Source organism: Lagopus leucura, unplaced genomic scaffold, assembly GCF_019238085.1.
Source record: "Lagopus leucura isolate 7727_CA_CO unplaced genomic scaffold, USGS_WTPT01 Super-Scaffold_73, whole genome shotgun sequence".
Classification (NCBI taxonomy): Eukaryota; Metazoa; Chordata; class Aves; order Galliformes; family Phasianidae; genus Lagopus; species Lagopus leucura.
This window is the reverse complement of record NW_024962252.1, coordinates 23,855,763-23,877,896: the sequence shown is the minus strand read 5'-3', so window position 1 is coordinate 23,877,896 and position 22,134 is coordinate 23,855,763. Positions and strand designations below refer to the sequence as shown.

The 22,134-nt window shown below is 35.9% G+C and overlaps 1 protein-coding gene across 1 annotated transcript in view; it reads left to right on the top strand.

Moving 5' to 3' along the window:
• The window catches only part of IMPG1 (interphotoreceptor matrix proteoglycan 1), a 48,285-nt gene that overhangs the window by 6,295 nt on the left and 19,856 nt on the right, over positions 1-22,134 (top strand). Inside the window, exons 2-10 of the mRNA XM_042894316.1 lie at positions 4,152-4,385; positions 9,991-10,157; positions 10,361-10,389; positions 12,860-12,927; positions 13,719-13,807; positions 15,520-15,666; positions 17,253-17,311; positions 19,280-19,300; positions 20,662-20,915. Coding sequence (XP_042750250.1) covers positions 4,152-4,385; positions 9,991-10,157; positions 10,361-10,389; positions 12,860-12,927; positions 13,719-13,807; positions 15,520-15,666; positions 17,253-17,311; positions 19,280-19,300; positions 20,662-20,915 — 1,068 coding nt within the window. The remainder of the gene's footprint in view (positions 1-4,151; positions 4,386-9,990; positions 10,158-10,360; positions 10,390-12,859; positions 12,928-13,718; positions 13,808-15,519; positions 15,667-17,252; positions 17,312-19,279; positions 19,301-20,661; positions 20,916-22,134) is intronic.

Sequence of the window (22,134 nt, the reverse complement as noted above, 5' to 3'; positions counted from 1 at the left end):
ACGACCTAGGCTGCATTTAATCATAAAGTTGTGCCATATTTTAATTTTTCCCTGTTCATCTAAGCCCCTTCAGTCTGATCAGACCATTCCACACAACAGGGATTGAGACAGTGTGGCATTAAAGGGATATTAAAAGGAAGACAAGGAGAGAACATAACAGAGGCACCTTGTCTGTTACTGTGCCATTTGAATTTGGGTCCTTGCTACTCCCATGACAGGAGAAAACTGATTCTGAGAGACACAAACATCCTCTGTTGTGCTTACTGTTCTCCATCTGGTATTTACAGTCCTTTCACAGATCTCAGGATCAACTATGACTAGTCATCCTTGCTTTTTCCATTACTAGTCATCCTTGGTTTTGTTAACTAGATTAATTATCAACATGGGGATTGCTAACCATTTTAGTCCTGCTGTATATTTGTTAGGTCACATAAACACATTTATGGCATCTTTCTTTAATTCGTTTTCTTTGATAAGCCCTTCTCTTGTTTTATTTCAGTAGTTCCTCTTACATAAGACTTGTCTTTTAATTAATAATTATTTCACATTGAAAGCTATATATCTCATTTATCAATCAAATATTCCTCTCTTTCCTAAGAATATCCATTTATTTTTCAGATTAATCATGTTGTTCACACGTGTCAAATCTTGTGATGATTTTAATGATGAATTACTCAGACTTCAATAGCTTTATCCTCATATCATCCTGAATTTTGCTGCTAAAACCATGTTACCACATTTAACATTCTTCCCTGGTCAATTGAAACGAAAAGGTTGCTTATGAATTCATGTTTTAGATAAATGTTCCTACACAGAGATTGTCACTGTTGCTAAAACAAATAATCAAGCAAACAAAAACCCAGTGACAAAATCAGAGGCCTCCAAAACTATTACTATTAAGAACTAGGCATGAAAAAATCTGTACAGAAAGTAAATGATTATTTCAAGTTTTTTGAGAAATTATTACTGTTTATCTTCCTGAAAACAAAATCTGAAGAACCAGCAGCACTACCATGAACATTAAAGCACTTTTGATTAGATTCCAATATGATCAAGATTGCTTTATTGTGCTTTGAAAAGTGCTTTATCACATTTCAAAAAATCATTGCCATATTTGTTTAAATTCAGGAGAAATATCAACTGACATTGATCCTTAGTAAAACTACATCACTTTTTTCCCCAAATAGAGAATTCAGAAAATGGGGATAATTATGCAGACTATTTGATGTGAGCATAAGGAAGGACAGTTGCAGTTCCGTGCAAGGCACCCTGGAGATTAAGCTTAAACAGAGTAAAATATTAACAGACTTTGACAATTATCTACTCTTCTGATCTAAAACCATCAAAAAACCCTAAAAATCTTAGACTTATCTTTTAAAAGTATAACTGAGACAGTCACCAAAGTCAAATTGGGCAGAGTAAACATTAAGTACATTAACTCCATATATTGAAGAAATGATGATGACGATAGCAAAATATTAGAAATAAAACTTAATCTTTAAGAACAGTAAAACATCTTTGTATTATTTGAAATTCTTTTACACAATTAAATTATGTACCCTGTAAAATTTACACTTTGCCAGTTCACCCAATTACTGTGTTGAACAGCAAAAAGGAAATGGTTCCGTGTTATAATAACACAAACCTTTTATAATTTTGCTCAACCTAGGACATTGAAAGAAAAGCATTTTGTAAGCTGTAGATGGAGTCATATTATAGTCAAGCACATGGGTGAATCATCTTAGACGAAATTAACTTATTCTTAGGTAAAAATTTACCTATTCAAAATTTCCAAAGACATGGAAGAAAGCACAGCTTGAAGACTTGCGAACAAATAATGTTTGCAAAGAGAACCAGTCTTCTTCCATTCATACTTAGTTAATGTTAGGAAATAAGTATTAAAAAATAATTTGGAGAGAGGATGGTTGATGTTTTGATGTTTCTCCAATTCAAATTGAGCTTGAATTTAGCAAAAAAGTCACTTCTAGAGCTGATGACAATAAAGTTTAATGAAGGAAATTCACTAACTAAAAGATATAAAAGGAATTAAACCTGTTAGAGTAAGCATGCTTAAGCAACATATTCTTTGCATTAAAAATAAATAAATAAATAAATATAAAAACAGAAGGAAAAGAAAAAAACCTGACACCTACCCTGAGTAGGCCAGCAGAACAGATGCAGATAAAGTATGGTCACTTTTCGGATGGAAAACCCCAAATAGCAACCCTAATTTGAGAACAGGGAGAGAATTCGAGGTCATTACAGCAATCATTTGTGAAGAATCTCCTTTGTCAGTCTTATGAATAGTATAATTCTTAATTCAAGTTAATGACTAAGGGGCAAATCCTAGGAAAGAAGCAAATCCTCGAAGAAAGGCCTCTGCTCCATGCAAAAGCCATCAAAGAGCTTAATGGAAAAATCCTCTGTCCCAGTTGGTCAGACTGCCTGGGCAGCTGGGCTATAGCAGTTAACAGAGCTTGTAACAGGTAATAGACTTACAGCTGGCTTCTTTCCACGTAGATTTTTGGTATTTTCTTCAAGAGGATTACAGAGGGCAGCTTTAAGATTTTACTGGCATTGTCTTTTCCTTGATGGTAAATCTATCACTCTCTCCTCATATAACATTAAAATAATTCAATGTCTCAAATGATCCAGTGTTTGGTCCCATTTAGTTTCTGGTGGACCCCCAGCCATGTTTTCACAGTGCAAGTTCTTTTTATTCCTTATTACTGTAAAGATCCTTTAAGGAACCTTCACTGATCTGACATTATTGAGGAAAATAATTACTTCAATTGGATTTTATAACACTATATGACTGCATCATCATTTTCCCTTGTCTTGCAAGATTTAGAGACTTCTAGGCCTGCAGGCTGCTGCTTCTGGCATGTTTTGCTAGGCCATAACAATCACATGTGTGTCTTCACTGTATATGCATTTACATTAGTAAAACATTCCTCATAATCAAGCAGTCAACTAATTTCCATCTCAAAGTCTACTTCATAATATATGTGTCATTTTTATGCTTCTTACAGTAAATACTGAATGTTAATTCTGAAGTTAAATACTGAGATATACATACACGTACATATGCAAACTGACAAAGATGGTAGAATTTCTCCCATTCTGTGGTTGGAATGCTATTCTTTTTGCAATAATATGATTTTCTTTTATTTTTCTCTTATCATTTATCTGCCAACTTGTCTTTAAACATTTAAACAACAATGTGGTCAATGTGATTTTAGCTTCCTTAGTTTCTCTTTATTTATATAAGAACATGATAATGTTTGTTAGTCTTTCTCTACCAAATTGACAATGTTTTACTCTTAATTTTTTGGAGACTATTTCTCCAGCTATTTCTACCACTCACTGATCTCACTCTTTTTCTAATGTAGCTGTTCCGCTTTGCTGAGAATAATTAAAGATCTATTGAGAGCACTCAGGTCACTATCATCAAGTGGCAAAGATGCATAATTGCAGTCTGTTCTGATTAGTATTTCAGTTTTGGTGAGGGATGGAAAGAGCAGTGCACTGTGAAGTGAAAGACTGGAGAAAGATATTTCTGTCCCCAAAGACAATCAAACTCCTGTTTAGCTTTTGAAAGAATGCTTTTCAGTGTCTGGTTCCAAGAGTGGGTGCGAGCCTGAACCCACTGAAGAGAGATGTGCCGAGAAGCCCATAATGAAGATAAGAATATCAAAAAGAGTACAGCTATTTCCATATCTGTTAGCATAGACTTCTTTTTATACAGTAAGCTAATAAAGATGTGCTTCGCTTTCTCCAGGATCCAAATAGCTATTTATTAGTGTGCTTTACGTTTCATTACAGATTTACACATAAATGAGATGCTGTAGCACTAATTCAAGTGCCTAAGTATCTTTTGTGGATCTAACACAAAATCTCTTTTGAAAACAAGATTTAGGGCTTCAGAAACTTTTTGTTTTGTTTGACCTGAAAGTTATATGATGAGCTATAAGTAAATTACTTATCAGGTTTTTCAATCCCGGTTGTCCAATGTGACACTGGACAATTAATCCAGCATACTGACAATAACACAAAGAGCCCATATATTTGCATTCATTTTTTAAACATGATCTTGCATACTACCTATGCAATGTACGTTTATGTATATATTTACTTTTTGTCTTTTTCAGAAATCCCCAATAAAACAAATCGTGGTGAAGCCAAACAACTTGCAGATGCCTCAGGCTCAGACAAAACAGAAAGAACAACGAAGAGGTCCAGAGTGTCAACTATAAGGAGGATATTTGACATGGCAAAACACCGAACAAAGAGATCACCCTTTTTTTCTACTGGTGTGAAAATTTGCCCACAAGAATCAGTGAAGCAGATTTTAGCCAGTCACCAAGCTTACTACAGATTAAGAGGTAAGAATGATAATTGTAGATTGTACTTTTTCCCTGAATTATTGACAAAGACGTTGCAGAATCTTGATCTTTAGCTCTAGACAATGTATTTGATATTTATTTTATGATTAAAAAATACACGTACATCAATACAGCTCAAGACAAGTAATTACCAGAACGGAATAAAACAATTCACTCAAAAGACTATTATCTCAGTGCAATGCTTTTTAGTATGGCAGAACATGAAGACCAAATCATGCTTGCACTACTGTATGAAGATGTACCACTTTTCTAAAAGTGCAGCAGGTACTATCTTTGCTACTCATTCTATCCCACTCATTCAAGACAGGTGATGAATAGTACATCGTTTCACAAATACATTGCAGAATCTGCAGTTTTATTGAAAGTGTGGTTGTGCTGTCACAATACTGACACCAAGATAATTGCCAGCAATACCTGCCAAGACTTTAGTCTCATTTAGAGAAATCTAGAAGTTTGGAGGGTTTTTTTCTGTTCTTCTCCAACTTCCTCTCTCTTTTCTTCCCTCTACTTCTTTTCATCTAATATCTTTAGAGAACTTATAGAGCTATCTCTTTGGTTTTAGGTCCCTAGAAACCATAGGGAAAATAGCCCTCTGTTTCTGATATTTTTTTCTCTTCCTCCCTCTCTCACTGCCATTCAGTGGCTATTCCAATCTGTTTTTGTTTTGGGGGGGTTTTTGTTGTTTTTTTTTGTTTTGTTTTGTTTTTTGTTTTGCTTGTTTTTTGTTTTTTAAAAAAAAAGCAGAATTTGGGGCTGGAACTGGACTTTCCAAAGCTTACTTTAAAACTGAGTCAGTCTTTCAGGGATGCAAGTATCTAAGGCAACATCTTAAATCCGCTCTCATATGATCTTTGAAATCAGCTTCACTTACACACCTGTTCCTTACTATTTATCTTCAGCCATTCTCAGAGCTCCTTCTCAGCTCTTTTTCAGAGAACCATTAGTTCTCCCTAATATGAAACCTATACATGGAGCTGTGAAAATTTTACTCTAGCAGCCGCATCCCACTTGTAGCACAGACTAGCTACACTAGTGTCTGTAGTCATTCCTATGGATACAAACATATTCAGAAACTTTTGTGGGATTGAATTCCAAGCCAGTGGGCATTAGGGAGAATTCTGAAACCTATGTCAGAGGCTGATCCTCAAAGGCTTTCTTAAATGCGAATTAATCCTGAAAATCCCTAAAACTCACTGGTCATGTCCCTGATTGATCTGAAAACATGGTCTCATAGGACACACTTGCATCATTAGCCTGAAATCAAGTACTGTGACTGTGACATTCTCCTTTAAAAACTAATGATGTTGCTAGTAACATCTTTTTGGAAAGCAGCACATCATTTTAGAGTGCAAGATTGAGTTCTGTAAACCTTGTAGTGAAAGCAGGTTTAAAATTACAGATCACCTTTCCCAGCAGAGCATCTTACACTTAGAAACTTCTCTGAGTAGATGTTACTCAGTTCTTCAGCTGGAACATTTACCAGAAAGTACACAAGAGAACAGAAGTCTGCAGTTGAACAATTTGTACACACATTCAGGAAAAAGCTACTACTTGGAGAGCTGCGTGTTCTCTATTACAGTGTCCTTTGTTAAAACCTCAACAAATCTTTCCTTCAAGGAAAATATCATAAAACCAAGATACCAAGATGCTCCTACCAGGGGAGCATGCTAGCATATCTGTTGAGTGTGATAAACGAAGGAAAAAAAAAACAGAAGTGAATATTTTGTGATGCAAACATTATTCTTGAAGCAACACCTGGTAACCACAATACAAGCCTACACAAAAAGATGTATCTGTGTAGCCATGCTGGAGACTACACCATGGAACAGCCTTATCTTCATTTTGTTTTTCAGAGGTCTGTTCTTTGCCTTATATAATGTCTGGAAGACCTCCATCTCTACAGGGCCCGTAACACATTTAGAAATGTAACAACTTTGTAGATAACATCTATTCTCTAGAGAATGTTACCACTTCCTTAAGATTTTTTTTTTTTTTCAATATTCTAATTACTTTATGCTAAAATTCCTTCAGGAATGAGCGCGCAACACAAAGCTGCTCAAATATATGTGCTCAAACAGTAACTATTGGATAAACTTCACCAGGTTGAAGACAGACTCTCAAGTGCATGCAAACATGCATGTGTCCATGCCTGAGGCCCCCAGCACAAGAAAGACATGGAAGCACTTGCCCAGAGGAGGACTATAAAGATAATCAGAGTGCTGGAGCATCTCTACTATGAAGAGTGGTTGAGGGAGCTTGGCTTGTTCAGTCTGAAGAAAAGAAGGCTCTGAGGAAACCTCATTGCGACCTTTCAGTACATGAGAGCTTATAAATGGGAAGGAAACTGCCTTCTTACACAGTGTGAGAGTGATAACACAAGGGGGAATGGCTTTAAACTAAAAGAAGAGAGATCTATATTAGAGGTTAGAAGGAAATTCTTCACTCAGAGGGTGGTGAGACACTGGCACAGGCTGCCCAGAGGAGCTATAGATGCCCCATCCCTGGAGGCCAAGGCCAAGATGAGTGTGGCTCTGGACAATCTGATCTACAGCCAAGGAGGCCGGAACTTGATGATCTTTCAAGTCCCTTCCAACCTAAGCCAAACTATGACTCTATGAAACATGCATGGAATCAGCTAAAAAATCTCTTCATCTAGCCATGTGTCATTTTTATCTAAACCCTGAAAACTGGATTACTTTTTGACAGATATTTTATGTTTATTCAGCAGTTAATACACATTTTAAAAAAAAATTAAAAAAATGAGAGTTGTGAGAAAAAGATAACAGAATGTAGCTTTAACCTCTGAAAACCTCTTTTTCAAAACCTGTGTTTTCAAAAGACAGCCTGTTGCTTTTTAATAATCTGGCCACCTATGCTTCCCATACAGCTGTCCTGTTTGCGGGGCAAGTTGTTCCTGAGTCATTAGTCTGATGTCCTAAGAAAGAAATGTGAAAAAAGCATCCCTACATCAAGTTTGGATAATAACCATTTCTAGCACTAACTCTTGCAGACACTGGTGTATTAGATAATGCAGATAATTATCTCACACTAAGTCAAAGCAGGTGTCAGGTACTGAAAATAAACGTCTCATCTCAAGGTAATGATCTGTGCAAAATAAATTTCTAACATGCTAGAAATTCCCATTCTCTAAAAGCATTTAATTTCAAGCAACATTCTGAAGTCTATTTCTTTATCTCAAGTGAGTGAACATTATCCTTTTACAAAGTGAAAATGCAGCTGGCTTTGTTGACTCTTGGGATACCAGAGGAATCCTCAAGTAGCAACAGATGCAGTCACCTATTAATGGGAAGGTAGAGTGACATCTGAGATAAACTGAAATGATTCTACTCAAAACACATTGGTTCTAGCTGCCACCAGGCTATGATGGCTATTTTCAACAACAGTGTTCAAAATGCCTGCAGAAGTGATCATTTCTACAGGTGATCAGGGACACCAGTCAGTGATTTTAAACATTACCTAGGTACAGACAGGATTGGTTTGAGGCTTAGCCGTGTGCTGTGCAAAGTTAAGTGAAATCCAAACCTTTTGGGTTTGGGGATAGGCAAGTTTATGAACAGGGATCCAAAGAATATTATTGTATCCAAACAGACAGTAGCTGTCTGGAGGAGAGACCAGTTTATCTTTCAGAATCTTTTGAAATTATAAATGGTTTCAACTTACAGCAAGGATGAGGCTTCAGCAAGATGTTGGTAAACACACACTCCGAAGTGTAGTCCCACCTGGTCCTCTCTTTGCCCCTTATGGAGTACTGTGTCCAGGTCTGTACAGTACAAGAAAGACAGTGTGTTAGAGAGGGTCCAGAGGAGAGCTACTAAGATGATCAGGGAGCTGGAGAACCTCCCCTATGAAAACAGGCTGAGGGAGCTGGGCTTGTTCAGCCTGGAGAAAAAAAGGCTGCAGGGTGACCTCGTTGCAGCCTTTCAGTACCTAAAGGGAGCCTACAAACAGGAGGGGAATCAGCTCTTTGAAAAGGTAGATAATAGCAGGACAAGGGAAAATGGTTTCAAGTTGAAGGAGGGAAGATTTAGATTGGATGTCAGTGGGAAGTTCTTTACAATGAGAGTGGTGAGGTGCTGGAACAGGATGCCCCATCCAAAACCAGGTTGTTTGTTGTTGAACTTGTTGTTCAAGGCCAGGTTGGGCAGCCTGGTCTAGTATGAAATGTAGAAATTGGTGGCCCTGCATGTGGCAGGTGAGTTGGAGCTTCATGATCCTCAGGGTCTCTTTCAACCCATTCTGTGATCCTCTGCCCCTCAAAAACTCACTTCTGTGGAGATACTTAGAACCTCCTTGGTAAGAAAAGTAAGGAAAATAGACCCTATGAAGTATTTCTGAGCAGATTTTTTATATCTAAGCTACTGGTGCTTTCTCCCCTTCCTTTCTTACTCATGCATGTCGCAGACCTCACTCAAAATTTTAAGAGAGCAAGTTCTTTGCAGCAAGAACATATCTTTTATAAGTTTTACTTAAAATGCCTGATAAAGTTCTGACTTCTAGAAAACAGCTTTAAAAAAGGCAACAATCAAGACCACGGCCAAATATACGTAGTAGATTTATAACATGTGAGTAATGTTCCAACGGAATAATTACAGAATCAGCCTCCTCTATTAGACTTTACATACTCTCATGTAATTATATCAGTTAGCATCCAATAACTCCTTTAGAGCCATGAATACCATCTTTTCCAAACCTCTTCCATTGTTATGTTTTCTTTGTGTTCACTTTCATTTCTCCAGATGATGCAGAAGCTGCTGTTCTCACAGCCACAATCCCTGGTAACATCCTTTGAGGTAGCCTGGCATTTAACTGGACTATTAACCACCACAGAAGAGATTTTTGATACTGAATATGAGCGTATAATGTTGTGCAGAAAGAAAGGAAGTGGAGTTCTTTCCAAAGGAATTTTACCTATACTAAGCAATTCAGATTTTCCAGAGGTGCTTAAAGAAACATAAAGCATGTATATGCTACAGAAAGCCTTTATCACTTATGTCAAAAAGGCTGACTGCATCGGAAATTTAGAATATAAGCAAATCATTCCAGCATGCTGCATGAAAAGAAAAAAAAAAAAAAAAAAAATTTAACACTTTCTTACATATATGAGCAATATTAAGATCTTATATATTTTCACTTCAACCTGTTCTAAGCCTAGTTGTGTACAAAACCACTGTATATGCTTAAAATTTCTATTATTCCAGTATGAAGACTGCTAGATATTATTAATCTACTTCCTTGTTTGCTGGAACTTCCGATGCGTGTATCTTTGAGGTGAGCAAAGTGTGCTTTGTGTTTGCCCTGTATTCATGCTGATAATATTGGACCAAATTAATCTGTTTTTTAAAATAAGGAAAATAACAGTCCTTACCTGAGAGAAAATGAATCCCTCAGTAACAGAGCAAATGACTGACAACTTAGAAATACTTAAAAGACCTAGAAATATCAAGAAGATGGACTTATTTACTAATCACAGTAAAACGCGTAAATCCGAAATCACATTAAAAAGACTTTCAGCTTTACTTTTTGGTACAAAACATCCATCCTTAGCCCCTTTCTTCTTACTCAGTCTGCCAGGAAGCTGTGTGGGAAGCCTTTCGTATTTTTCTGGATCGGATTCCCGATACTTCTGAATATCAGAACTGGGTTACTGCCTGCCAAAGGGAAACCTTCTGCATATTCGACATTGGCAAAAACTTCAGCAATTCCCAAGAGCACTTGGAAATAATCCAACGGGTAAGGATTACTGACATTTATTTAAAAACGGAGGGAGACTTCCCCGCCTGCTTATAGAAGGGCAAAGTATTGCTCAGGTAGAGGAGGGGGCATATACTAGAAGAAAATAGTAAAAGGACAGTAAACAAAGGAGCTAGCAGGCTTCTTCTCGATGATACGATACACCCACCAGTAAAATGCTGTTTTTCTTAATCTTTCCACAGCGAGTGAAACATAGAACCTTCCAGGAAAGGTAAGTAGCACAAGTAAAATCTCAGCACTTAATGTTACTGCCGATCTTGAAAAAGATGCATTGATGTGTGGATGTGAGCATATATATGGATAGCACTGTGTTGTATTTAGTGAGTGCTGTGAGAGATGTGTGTGCTCCATGTTACAGAACACAGTAATTAAATCACAAATAATTAAGGCAGGAGAATACCCGCATTGTCTGTTCAACTTAGATCTAAATCACAGACTGTCTTCTTAGGCTACTACAAGCACAAATCCATGTCAAAGCCACAGCCTTACATTAGAATAACATTCATGGGCAACATGACAAAAGATTGCACACAATTCCTACAGTTTTTAAAAGGAAAGTCAGGGAGCTGAAAAACGTGTATCTGGGAGGCTACATGATAAATGGTTAAAAAATTCTGTTCTTTCACTTTATCTTTTGTCTGTATTTTTACATGGCATGCTATTTACTCTGATAACTATATTGGAAGAGGATAATGCTCCTGGCAATCATTGCAAGTCAGAGATGGCAGGATTAAAGTTGCAACATTAAATTTTCTCTCATATAAATATACCATAGTACAGATGAAAAATATCGTTGTCCACACTTTCTGATGAATGTATTATTTTGCCCTCAAATAGTCTTAGATTTTCAGAGATAGCAAACAATATTTTCCATTCATACATTGTACTGCCTCAAGAATACAGAGTTCTTATGTATCTTTACTTATTATAACATGGGAGCTTTGAGTATTCTTCTTTCTATTAAATGTATTTTCAATAATGTAGGACTTAATTAAACTTTGCTGGAAGTCCAAAGGGAGATCTTCTCACTCAGTGTAGTGCAAACAGCAGCAGGAAGGCAGTGAGTGAAGTGACTTATTTCAGAGTTCTTATGCTCTGTATAAACAGCATGGTTTTCTCCAGGCACAATTCAGAAGATGAGGTAAGATCTATGAAATTACTCAGATTTTAGCTGGAAAAGCAGGTAGCTGTGATTATGCATTGTTGAACTTCATTTTTACTATTAGGTAGTTTGGGGAGAAGTTCTGTATTTCTGTAAGATATCACATAGAGGGATAAGTCTCAAGTTACTTGACATTATGAAAACAGCATAAAATTTATTTCTCACCACACAGGATTACCAGAGAATGTGGTAAATTCAGAGCTGTCCATGCTGTTTTATTTATGCTATTCAACACCTAGGCTGGTCCTGTGTCAAAATGCTGCCCTGCCATCTTTTCTGTCTATTCTACAAGCTTCTTGCTGTCGCAGTTAATGTCATACCACACATTTGCAGAGCCGTAGTTTTTTCCATTCCATTTCCAGTTTTCACATACATTCCACTTGTATATTCTACTTTAATGATAGCCATTTCTATACAAAGGAATTCTATTTATCATTGTCAGTTTCCATGATGGGGCTTTTCACTTTCATGCTCTTTTTATATTTTTTTCCCACTCTACTTACAACCCAAAACAAATTAAATTCTTCACCTCAGCTTACATGAAAGAAAAATCTCAGTGAGTGACTTAAAACATTCTTATCTATGAAACTGTTTCTAAAAGGTACAAAATAACAAATACTGTTTTTAAGAGTAGAAACTATTCTACAGCCTTAACAGCAGAAATCTTTAACGCATCTACAATAAAGTGTACCTGTTGTATGTGTGCATAGATACTACTTTGCTGACAGTACAAAAAACAATCCTGTAAGGTAGAAAATCCATACTCATCATATACTTGAGTTTTCAGCCATCTACCACAGGGATCATGGGAGACATTAACTGACAGATATTATATCCACATCCAAATCTAAATATTTTTACAATTATAATAATCTTAACCTAGGAATCTGATTTGAAACTATATTAGTTGGTAGTAGTTTGATGATATTCTAGTGTAGGCTAATAGCAGAACAAAAGGTCCTCCCATCTTCTTCTCATAGCAAATCATGAAATGTCCTTGAAAACATGGTATTTTCATTCACTCAAATATTTTAAGGCCAAAGAACTCACAAAACTATCCTGATAGTATGAGATATAGCAAAGGAAATAATCTGTTTGTTTAGATAATTCACGATGTCTTGTTCACTCTTCTGCCAGTGGTCAACTATTCAGTGACTTAGAGAAGAATCAGCACTGTATTCACCTGTGTGATCCTTCTTTCTGACTGCTCAGGAAAATATCACTATGAGAGCTCGTGAGCAGACTCACAGGACTGGGAGGAGAAATATAATCTGATCAGTACTTTTGTTCATTGAAAGAGCAAATACGAGATAGAAGAAGAGGAAAGTAGGCAAGCATTTCTATAAACTGCTGAATATAAAGCATCCCTGTTTAACCACATCATCAAATATTTCACTGCAAATAACTTCATTAATTTAACTACATCTAATGCAGATGTCATTTCTACATTTTGTTACACCTTCACATTTGCTTGTAAGCATGCTGATAATTAAATCATTCATTTCTATCTGATTGATAGGAAAGATGAAATAACCACAGACAAAACAGGTGGCAAAAAGCTGGAAGACATTCCTTCAGTTTCTACAGGTAAAGTCAAATCTGCTTGCTCTGTACCTGTCCATCAAATAGAATTGCTAAAACCAGTGATCTTAGTAGGCTGTAACTGAACAAATGCTGTAGAAGCACAGCAAGTTCAGTCAAGTACAACAAAAGCAGCTTAGCAAAATAGTATGTAATAAGCAGTTCTTGTTTCTTCTACAGTGTGTCTGCTATTCAAATGTAGCATTTTTTATCATATATTTATTTTCATATATTCATTTTCAATGTCTTTAAATGCATCTTATAAACTATATTTTGCTAGTTTCATGTATAGTAAATGAAGCATATTTTTCTTCAGTTGTAAAGTATCATTTAGAGCATTCGCTGCTGCATTTTTTTTGGCCAAAATAATCAAACAGAAGAAAATTAATATTATTTCTGACAGAAAGTCACAGTGAAGCCAAGACATTACATTGAGTAATTGCTTAATTTAGACATACCAACACTGCTGCATACCAGAATTCTTTAAAATGATAGAAATATATGTAATTATAAAAATCTGTAAAAATATGAGCATTTGGCTCAAGGAGGAAACATCCTGCACACATTTATAGGAAGGTTGAATAGGACAGAATCATTGATTGTAAATTCTAGCATGATAGTTTTGCCTCCAAATGGAAAACTGCCAAAACTTCTTGTTACTTTAAATTAATCAGAAAGGAAAATCACCATAACGCAGACAAAGATCTCAAAGCAAGATGACCAATAGAGAAAGGGGAAGATTTGTCCATCTTAATGCACAAACCATTCTCATATGATTTTATTTGGAACCCTGCCAGGTCCCCCCAGCGTATCTCTTTCTTACACACTGGTACCTAACAGAACACTGCTCAATGAGATTGTCAACGAGACCAAGACTCCTGTGAAGGTGAGATGAAGACTCTCAGCCTGTTTTCCTATTCAGCCTTTTCATTCACCTTTTCTTTTTGAACTGAGCTAGCAGAAAAAGAGGGACAGAAAAAAAGGGGGAAGCCTTTTAAACGCTAAGTACTGGCTAAAAAAAGTCACAAGGCAGCAATATATTTATAGAAATTAAGGTTGCCTTGATCTTGTGTTTATATTGTAGAATAATCTTTAACAGATGAGCCATATCTTTATATAGAGTGAAAAATATATTTTCCTTCAAACCTGAGGCATCCCAAGTAGTGGCCTAGAAGAATTAAGTATGGAGAATTAATTGGGGCAGAAAATATTCTTTCCAATGAGAAAACATTGTAGTTATATGATTCCTCTACTACTTATTCTTGAAAACTACCAAAACCCAGGCGTACATATGGTCCAGATGTCTTCAGTAGCCTTATGCCAGCCCATCCTACAGCAGAAATGGAAATCCCATCCCTGCATGGGATTCAGGCTGATATGTTTTCTGTTCTTTTGGACCAGCTTCACCACAATCATCATCTTGCTCTTATTGTTATTTTAACACAAGGTATAAAAAGCATGGCTAAGAGTAGAATTATCCTAGAGCAAATTCAAATATTAAAAAATGTTAAAAGACTACAGAATATAACTTATAATAAGTATAAACAAGCCACGTATATGCAGTCAGTGCAGTAAAGTTTCCGGAGTGACATCTCTGTATCACTTCAATAGGCACTTGTGCTCCAATACTTTGAATCACAGAATCACGAAGATTGGAAAAGATCTCCAAGATCATCTTCAGTCTTCTCCATCATAGTCCAATCATTCACTTACCACCAACATTTTCCCACTAAATCACATCCCTTAGTACAACATTATAGATTTCTTGAACATCTCCAAGGACAGTGACTCAGCCACCTCCCTGAGCAGCTAGTTCCAGCATCTGACCACTCTTTTGGAGAAAAAAATTTTGAGACATCTCTCTCAACCTCGAAATTAGCAAAATTATACTATATTTAGGATGAGTTAGGAAATCTTTCTGAATGCACTCACAGTGGGTGCATTCCACAAGCCACTGCCAGCTTTTGGAAAGTAATGTTAAGGAAGGGAAAAACTACTAAGCAGAGACCAAAACTATTAACAGTACTGGGAATTAATAAATAAAATAAGAGTACTTTTAATAGTTGTAAAGTCATCTGCACAGGAAAGGTGTCACATGAGTAGAGCCAATTCTACTTTGTCATTGGGAAAACAAATACGAGTGTCTGAACATGAAACTGTATAAGACACATTCGCAGTTTTTCTATTATTAACCAATGTATTCTGAAGGTAGGATACCAACAGGTTTTATCATTTACTTGTTCCTTTTCCTGAGGTCAAGAACCATCCTCCAAAGTGGCAAGCCATACCACTTTAATAACATTGGAAACAAGAATTGAAAACTGCAAAAAAATGGTTTGATTTGCTTCATTTTCTTCTATGAATACAAGAGAATGTAAAAGGTAGCTTTCAAGTCACAGTAATAAAAACTCATTTGCAAAGACAGAAGAATAAAATCAAGTGGCTGTGAACTGTCACCATTTGTAGGGTCTGGTTCAGAAAGCTTTTTGGGGTATGGGTTTAAAAAGGAACTCATCTATCTATTAAATGTTGAAATGTAGGGGGAAAATGATCACTCGCCTTTATTTCTCTTTTTTTTTTTTTCCTCTCCTCTTTTAGGAGCTAGGAACAAATACAGTCCCAGAACTTCCTGCAGAACAAATGGTAGAATTCAGTGTCACTCTCACTGATCAGGAATACACAGCTGAACTCAGCGATCCCAACTCCCCACAGTATCAACAATTAGCTGCCAAATTTCAACTACAGGTAAGGAGGCTTAGTGAACACTGAAATCTTCGTTTTATACCTTGTATAGATTCATATCATGAAGCTACTTCCACCATGAAAAAAGACTAGAGTAAGCCATTCTCATTTAAAGGAGACAATATTCTCAAGTCCTTCAGTTTCCCTTCAGATATTACCATCTCTTCCCATTGTTTAGGCCATCTGTTCAGCTGCCAAGCTAACAAGCAATCATCTTGGTCATCAGCGAAACCTTATAACTGATGAGAAGAATGTTGTTCCATCTCTAACTTTAGGAATATCATTTGGGATTAATCAGGAATTCATGGACAATATTACTTTATCATAATTTAATTTCTGCAATAAACGTAATGAAAAATGTAATATAAATGTTAAAAGTAATTAGCTACTGTGTTCTGAACTATTTTTCAAAGGACTTTCAGTCATTTTTGCCGTTCATTACCATAATTTCTCTAAGAACTGGAACATCTGCAGTGTCTTCATATAATTAATAATGATAACGTAATGTTCAACTATCATTTTTAGAGATAGCAATTAATGGTGATGTTCCCAAAAGCTCTTCTTAGTAAAATTAAGTGAGCTTTCTCATCAGTTTCGTGAGTGCTCCTCAGTACAGAATATTTCACTATCCTTGTTCAGTTTCAGATATGTGTAGAAAAACAAAGAACATGTTTGCAGAACCAATAAAAAACTGGATTCTCCAGTATTATCCTCAAACAGAACTGCCTGCATGCTTTGTTTATTACACGTGTTGCACAATGGTGCAAGTCAGCAATATGACTTACATTTAATTAATTTTAAAGTATTCCTATATCACAGAATAAGTAGAATATGAGGAAGTGGATATGGGAGGGAAAAATAAAATATTTCTTGATTAGTAAGCTATTTTCCGTTGTTGTGAAATTTTATCTGATCTCTTTGTAATGTCCATAGCTGTTCTTGACATGAAATGTTGACAAGATAATGATTTGTAGTCCAGTAGCATGAAACATAGCTGACACACTTTTCTCCAAAGAATTTCACAAAGGAGACATTCTTGTTTACATAATTACATAATTACTACTTCTACATCATTTTTACTGTTAGATCAAGTAGTTACCTCCATTCCTTTCCTTACTAGCAGAAGAAATGCCGAGATGACGTGCTGCCTGTACCATGGCAGGACCAGAAATTGAATGAGAAAGGAACTGTGCTTTTTAAAAAGAATCCCTCTTCTCTTCCAAAAAAGATGTACATAAAATAGATATTTTGGCTCAGCTACAACAGGAAAAGACAAACCTGCATTTATCAGTTAGCTATAGCTCAAAATACTGTCGATTACTGAGATGCTGAGAAAAATTTATTCTAATCTGAAAAAATGTATACAGAGATAACATTTATTTTGAACTTCTTTTGCCTATTAACAGGTAAAGCAGACAGCAAAGATTTTGTTACAGTTGAGCAATGACAACTGCACAAAAAGGGCACTTAAAGTTGTTTCCTAAAGCCCTCTCTGAAACATGAAAAATATAGTCTAGGTATACAGCCTGTGGTTTTGCTTTTTAGCAGTAAGAGTTACACTGAATTAATGAGTTTATGTTTTTCTATAGATGCAAAAAATATTTGAGAAACTTCCAGGATTTAAAGAAATCCACGTATTGGGATTTAAGTAAGTAAGAAAATGGGGTTCATTTTTCTATTGGCTACTAGGATTCCACTCTCCCTTCTTTTCTTCACATGGAGAGACTTATTCATAGTGGAATATGTGTTTCTATAAATAGAAAATAGTTCTCTGGGAGCAATAAAGCAACAATATGGAGAGAAGTGCAAATACATCCCAAGTGAGACTACAGGCTTTCAAATTATTAAGAAGTAGCTTTAATTATCTGAGAAATCCTACTGTAGGTGAAGTAAAATAAATGCTCTGAAATTATCCATTAAGGACTTTCTTAAATGACAAGGAGAGTTAAAGGCAGGATAATTTAGATGGCTACACTTTATATGTGGGTCTTGTGCTCTTCACGATCAAAGTGAAGCTTCTTTGGAAAGAGAAGGTTGCATGAGGACACAGGTTCACACACAAAATTTTCAAATAGGTTTCTGCCAGGTATGTCAAAAAATTCCTTTGATTAGATTCCTGTCTTGCCAGTTCTATTAGTTTTAGCTTCTTTCCATGTTTACTGCTGATACAAGCTGCCGTGTTAGTTTTTTTCCAATAGAGAAATACAGTTCCTTTCAAAAACTTCAATTGTGCTTCAATAGACAAAAATACATTATATAAAGAGTCAAGGGAAAACCAAATTGCTAACAGCAGTAAATAACATAAAATTGAAATTAAAAGAGAAGGAAGAGACAGAAATTTGTGGTCTTATGGCACAGCATTAGGAACATTCAACTTGTAATACATAATGAAAAACTTTTGTATCAAAATGAAATTTTAGAAAAGCATTCTTTTTCCAGACTGGCTACGGGCATCCTGTTCTAGTAGCTGGTGACCCTGTGCATGGCAGGGGGGGATTGAAGCTAGATTATAATTATGGTCCTTTTCAACACAGGCCACTCTATGATTCTATTATTCCTAGCTTTTTGCTTATAAAATTGCTTGTAAATAGGAGAGAAAAGAGCAAACAAAAGTGGAAATGACTTGCATATCATTCTGATAATTAAAGTAAGAAAATAAAAAGCTGGCTACTGCATAACTTGTAAATATCTGCAATAGCACCTTAAAGATACAACTTACAAGTAAGTAATCTCAGTTGTGACTCAAAGAGATCTGTAATCTACTTCTGCTTAGTATCACATTCTTAGCTTTCTGTAGCTGATAAGCAGGTATATTCATCAATGTGAATGATCAGAGCTGCCCATCAATTAGTGATTGACTTAACTAGGTCTACAAAAACAGGCCTTAGGTATGTTGCTGTCCACAGAATCACAGAATCACCAGGGTTGGAAGGGACCTCAAGGATCACAAAGCTCCAAACCCCCTGCCACATGCAGGGCCACCAGCCATTTAATACTAGACCAGGCTGCTCAGGGCCCCATCCAATCTGGCCTTGAACGGGGCATCCGTTCTCCTTTGACCGTATCACCACATTTATTCACAGCATTTTCCACAAGGCAATACGAAAAGATAGCATTAGTGATATGCCAGAGAATTCATCAAGGGAGATAATGACAAGAACGTCAACATAGGCATCTCCTTCAAAGTGATTAATAGATAATTACCCCTGTGACTAGGATGAGAGTAGGTATAATGTGCACAGTAACAGTTGCTGCTACTGTCAAAGGTGTTCATTGCTGCTGTAAAGAAATGATCAGCAATGCTCAAATCGCACCATTGGTAGTGAAAAATAGGAAAGCTATTTCAAATATTTCAGACTGTCAAGGTAAAGTAAAATTCCTGTTTTTCCACTCAAAACATGATGATTTGCACTACTCTGAAGGAAAAAAGAGCAACGATGGAGAACAGGCTGTCATTTTCACACAGAAATAAAAATCATAGGTAATGCATAGAAGATCAATTGTCAGCAGATATTTTTGATGTACAACTGATTGATTTACCAGTATATATAACTCTTTGTTTCTTTTTCTTTTGCAATCCTCTATGGTACTCTTTTTTTTCTGTGATGAAATGAAGGCAGAAGAAGGAAAAAGATGGGTAATTTGCCTCTAATTCATAATGAAGTTTGATCATTTTATAGTCTAAGAAATTAAGACAAATCAATAAATAGCATTTATCTTGTTGTGACCAAGTGAATTGATTTGCGTTCTGTCCAAGTACAGAATTTGTGACATAAAGCAGCAGGGACAGCTTTCATTTTCATCTGCAAGGTTCATACAATCAAGCTTGTCAGGATGTCTCTCAAGGAAAGGAAATCGCATGACATAGGAAAATTTACATTCAGATGATAAAACATCTTTATCAGTCATAAACTTAAAAAAAAAAAATCTGCCTATTAAATTTTCAGTTTTGATCATCTGTGTGTTTCCATACAAATGTTATCTTCAGTAAGTATGCAGGATTTTCTTAGTTACCTGTGTTGTCATGGCAAATAGAGTGGCAAAGAGACCAGTTACTAGATTAATAAAATACAGGGGGATATGGACTTGTAATACAACTATGGTTTTTGGTTTTTTTTTTTTTGCTTAGAAGTGCTGCTGGGGAATAATATTTATGGCAGATCCTAGAATTTCTCTTTTACTCCTAGTTTAAATGGAAGAGTTTTCTACTTCTTTTCCCAGATTCTTGCAACATCACATAAACAAAAATACATAGCATATACTAGATAAGGCGTACTTCCTTTCTTTCCAAATATTTGATATTATAGAAAACAACAAATGTTTTACTCGTTCTTTTTCATGTTAATTATGTGAATTTACAATTTGTGAAAGGTGATGGAAGATTCAAGTCTTCTGTTAAGCAAGTAAGAAGCAATACTCATTTGAATTTTGAAAGGCTGTTTCCCATTGTGAAATATTACTTTCTTGCCAAATAAACTAGCTTTCCTGACTTGTTTCATTAAAAAAAAAAAAAAAGTAAGAAAGAAAGAAAGAAAAAGCCCCAGATCTGACAGGATTTTTTCTTACCTGTGGTTTTATGAACTTTTAAATTCCTTTTGGTATGTTTCTGTATGATTAGTAGGTGATTATTTCTTCTTGTAACTGCCAGCATGCATTTATGATTGTTTAAATCAAAAATGAACTGTGTCAAGCAATATTATAAGCTCCACAGGTTTCTGAGTAGTCATCTTAAACTGGATTATGTTAGAATATTTTTATAATTTCATTCAATATATGAAGTTTAATTTAAAAGTATGAACAGAAGGAGAAAAGGTTTAGGCATGGTAAAAGTAATTTGAAGACTGCAGTGTCATTAGAAAGCAACATATTTGTGTTATTTTTACAGTAGAGAATATGTTGTGGTTGCATGAACTTTTTTATTTTGCTTCTTTGTAAGATCAGCCTTCAGGCAGTAACTGATTTTGCTGCACTGGACGCTTTTGCATCTTCCCTTTGCAGGTCAAGCAGCACTATAGCACGATACATGGTAAACTTTGAGAGAGATGGCTCAGAAATCAAAAGCACTGCAGATGACATCTCAACTATTGGATCAAATAAGGTTGAAAATGAAAAAGCACCACTCTCTGCAAAGGAAGAGAGGGAAATATCAGCAACCAAACTCACAGTAACGGACCTTCAGCAGCTGGTTGCTACAGCACTCCATGAAGACAGGTCCCTACCAGTGGACCTTGGGACACTTCGGTTTACTGACGGTCAGTAGGCAGGCCAATACTGGGCACAAGTCTGAACCTTGCCTTGCAAATTTATGCAATTTCAGTACAGTGTCCTTAGCTTTGTTCAAGGTCATTGTCATATGATGTACCTACGTCTCCTAAGGGTTGCAAAATAGCTAAAGGATGCACAGATCAAAGTTTGTAACAAAATACACCTCTGTATTTAAATAGTCGGACTTCCAATCATATTTGCAGGTCTGTTTCCATTTGTTTATAAAATCTGAATATTTTGCACACTATGGCAAACCAGAGAAGAAAAAGTAAAATAGCTTGAATATTCACTAACTCATTGTGAATTCCCAGTGTGGACAAACACCTTTCTTTAATAAGATAAAAAGTAAGGCATTTCTCTAACCTGAATTTAGCACTCTAACAGCTAAACTTCTATTGCAAGCAAGCCCCATAACCTCCTGATGGAGAAACAGAGAGGGACAGACACCTTAAAGGGCAAAGGCGAATACAAGTTTAAGATTTAAAGAAAGGGGAATACAAATTTAGAGTACTAATAAAGATGGGTGAGAATAGCCCTAGCTGAAGGGCTGCATCTAGTATAGTACTACAGCTAATGAATACCCCCTTACAGTCCATCAGCAATTTTTTCAAAGCTAGAAAAGCCCTAGCATTGGGGAGGTGAGTTAAAATCAGGGAAATAACATTACAGTGTTCCTCATACGTATGCTTGTCAAAATGACATTAAAACACAAACAATCTCATAGCTATACTGTTTCATTTACAGGCAACAGAATTTTCTTCCCTCTAAAAAAAATATGTAGATGAATTAATATTTTCTATAATATTAAAATGTATTTTAATATAAAGATGCCAATCCAAATTTTCATGGATATAGAACACTTAAATAGTGTTTATTTTTAATCAATTTTTTCTCTCTAGTTATGTTTAATAAACAGTTTTAGAAAAGCAACATGCTTGTATGTGTTCTCGAAGAGCTCTTCTGAGAGGGTTAAAGCAGTGCTAAAGCCAAAACACTGAGTAGCAATGGTGTGGACTCCTGGTAAAACTGTAAGCAATTTGGGCTTAATAAACAGCACAGTGTGATGAATCATCGTAACCCATGTGAGTGTAACCAAGTGGTTCAGCTGATTTTAATCATTCATCCAGCTATGCCCAGTCCAGTTCTCTGCAGCCCTATCCCATTCATACTAAACAAAGAATACAAAATACTGTATATAAATCTCCT